Source organism: Sardina pilchardus, chromosome 13 (assembly GCF_963854185.1).
Source record: "Sardina pilchardus chromosome 13, fSarPil1.1, whole genome shotgun sequence".
In the NCBI taxonomy this organism is placed as follows: Eukaryota; Metazoa; Chordata; class Actinopteri; order Clupeiformes; family Clupeidae; genus Sardina; species Sardina pilchardus.
The window spans coordinates 25,349,710-25,352,209 of NC_085006.1; the positions used below are offsets into that span (position 1 = coordinate 25,349,710).

The window sequence follows — 2,500 nt, forward strand, 5'->3', positions numbered from 1 at the left end:
AGCTCAGTGCTTTCATGTAGGAGACTCGGGTGCAGGCCGGCCCTTTGTGTGCTGAAGCCAGCTCAAGTGTTTGCTCATTTCTCTCCTCTCTTCCTGTGCTCAAAGGCACAGTTGTTTGGGGATTGCTTATTGGCTTTATTCGGTATGGCACACACCCTTATGGACACCCCCCCATACACACACACACACACACTCGTTCCTGATGACTGATTGTGCTGCCGAGCAGAGGAATGAGAGACACGCAGAGAGAGGGAGAGAGAGAGAGAGAGAGAGAGAGAGAGGCCTTTGTGGCCTGGCCAGTGAGACGTGTGTGTTTCCGCCGCCTTGCCCCCACGCACCGTAGGGTGTGCTCGGCCACAGCAGGTGAACGGCGTGGGGGGAATCGGTGGAATTTCTGCCGGATTAGCGAGGCATTTTCTGATCCCTCCCAAAAGCCACTCTAATTAATCAGCCCGGCATAATGCATAATAGTCGCGGAAAAAAATCTCATTCCTCTGGCTCATGAACTCAGGGATGGACGTCACAGCTCCCGACAGCATTGCAAGTTGTAATCTGTACTGTATCTGCACTCTGTCTGTTGACTAGTTTGCTCAACAGAGAGATGTAAACACAATGAAAACATTCCAGAGCGCTGTAAATATGATATGTCTTGAGAAGAGCAGAATTATTCATAGCTGTCTGTGTCAGGCATACAGTTTAGTTTGGAGATTAAATATGAATAGAACCCCAAGCTTGTTTACATTGGAATCACACTGGATAACTTGGACGCTACAAACTGGCTTTTCGTGAGGCTGTACACTACTGGATACAGAACAGCACAGCTACACAAGACGCGTTACTGAAGCGTTCCGTTTGTAACGCGTAAAATCCATTTTAGAAGACTGATCTATTTTTTTTCGAATGTACGCGGCACTGTCACGTCTGGTGTAGCTACTTCCATTGATTATAGTGATTATTAACTGCTGCAGTGTACTGTATGCGTCGCAAACAGAACGTTTCAGTTATGCGCCCTGGTGTAGCTCCCTTGTAAGACAGAGAAGATTTGTTTGTTTGTTTGTTTGTTTGTTTGGAGCGGACCTATGGGTTGAGATGACCAGGCCTATTAGGGCCCCTTATGTGTGCGTGATGCTAGAAGCTCCTCACCTCCACCGGCTACTGCTGAGCCAGAGATGAACCGTCCGACGCGCCACTGCCCTCCCTCAGCTCAGGTGACAGCCTTCCGTTCATCCCTCCCTCCTCCTCCTCCTCCTCTTCTTCTCCTCCTTCTTCTTCTTCCTCCTCTCCCTGCCCCTCGTCCGTCTCTTCCTCCACGGGATCTCTGCTCCTCTTCCTCGACCCACAGCTGGGGACGCTACTGCTGCTGCTGCAGGCTCCGACCCCAGAACAGGGGCCCAGTGCCTGGGGCCAGGCCCCCTCGGGGTGGGCGTCCAGTCGAGGGTCTGGATGGGCTCCCAGATCCAGCAGGCTGCTCCCCGCCGATGGGATGGCGTGTCTGAGGAGAGAGAGGGAGAGAGAGAGAGAGAGAGAGAGAAAGAGGAACAGAGGGTCATAAATCTAGGAGGAAATGATGGGGACTGAACTCTCGGGCCTGAGGCCAGAGGTGCTGCTGGAATCTCTCTCTCTCTCTTTCTCTTTCTCTTTCTCTCTCTCTCTTTCTCTCTCTCTCTCTTTTTCTAACACACGCAAACACACACACACCAGGAGCTGACCACAGACCACATATCACTTATTTCTGACCTCCACTTCAAATACACACTTTTCATAAATAAAAGTGTAGTCTTAGTAGCTCAAAAGCATTTTTCCCCCACACACACACACAGACTTGTTAACAGTAAACATAAGGCGCAAGTGCACTGCAGATGCCACCCTTGCACTGACCTGTATTCTAAAGACGCGCTCAAAGACTGTGTACAACGTGCGGAACAAAAAGAAACAAAAGAGCAGAAAAGCAGCCTCGGCGGTGAATCCCCAGCCGAGTGAACTGCCGGTGCGTGCGGATCCCTGATTCAAGTGAGCTGGCACAGGTGCAGGGCAAAGAGACGAGCCGCGCTCCTGCCAAGGACAATCTCTGTGAGACACTGTGGTCGAAACTATGTGACCCAAAAGCCCTTGACAGGGCTGCGGATATTTGATTGTGTCTGCCAAAAATAACCGCCACGCCCAGAAACCAAGTTCTCCTCCTCTGCACCACCAGTTGGTGAATAACGAGCGCTGCCAACGCTTTGAAGAGGCAGCTGCCAACGAGTTTTTTTTCCCCCTCTGCTATCGGGACACCAAAGGCCCGGCACTAAGCCCATCCCGACTGCTGTGTCTGACACAGAACACTCCCGCGGTCCTGCAGTAACAAGAGATGGCGTCATTGGGGTTCTTTGAGGCCGAGCGGTTCTAAGAGATGGCGTCACTGGGGTTCTTTGAGGCCGGGCGGTTCTTTATGGGTTCTCTGCTTACCTGTCGTCGTTGAGGCTGTCGTGGGACTGGAAGGGGCTGGAGGTTCCGCTGC

General features: G+C 51.9%; 1 protein-coding gene across 1 annotated transcript in view; it reads right to left on the reverse strand.

Annotated features, from left to right (window-relative positions):
* Positions 1 to 2,500, reverse strand: part of tnfrsf19 (tumor necrosis factor receptor superfamily, member 19) — a 29,315-nt gene that overhangs the window by 2,468 nt on the left and 24,347 nt on the right. Inside the window, exons 8-9 of the mRNA XM_062552690.1 lie at positions 2,449 to 2,500; positions 1,144 to 1,492 (exon numbers count right to left, since the gene is read on the reverse strand). The exon at positions 2,449 to 2,500 is cut by the window's right edge and continues 54 nt beyond it. Coding sequence (XP_062408674.1) covers positions 1,153 to 1,492; positions 2,449 to 2,500 — 392 coding nt within the window. The 3' untranslated portion in view covers positions 1,144 to 1,152. The remainder of the gene's footprint in view (positions 1 to 1,143; positions 1,493 to 2,448) is intronic.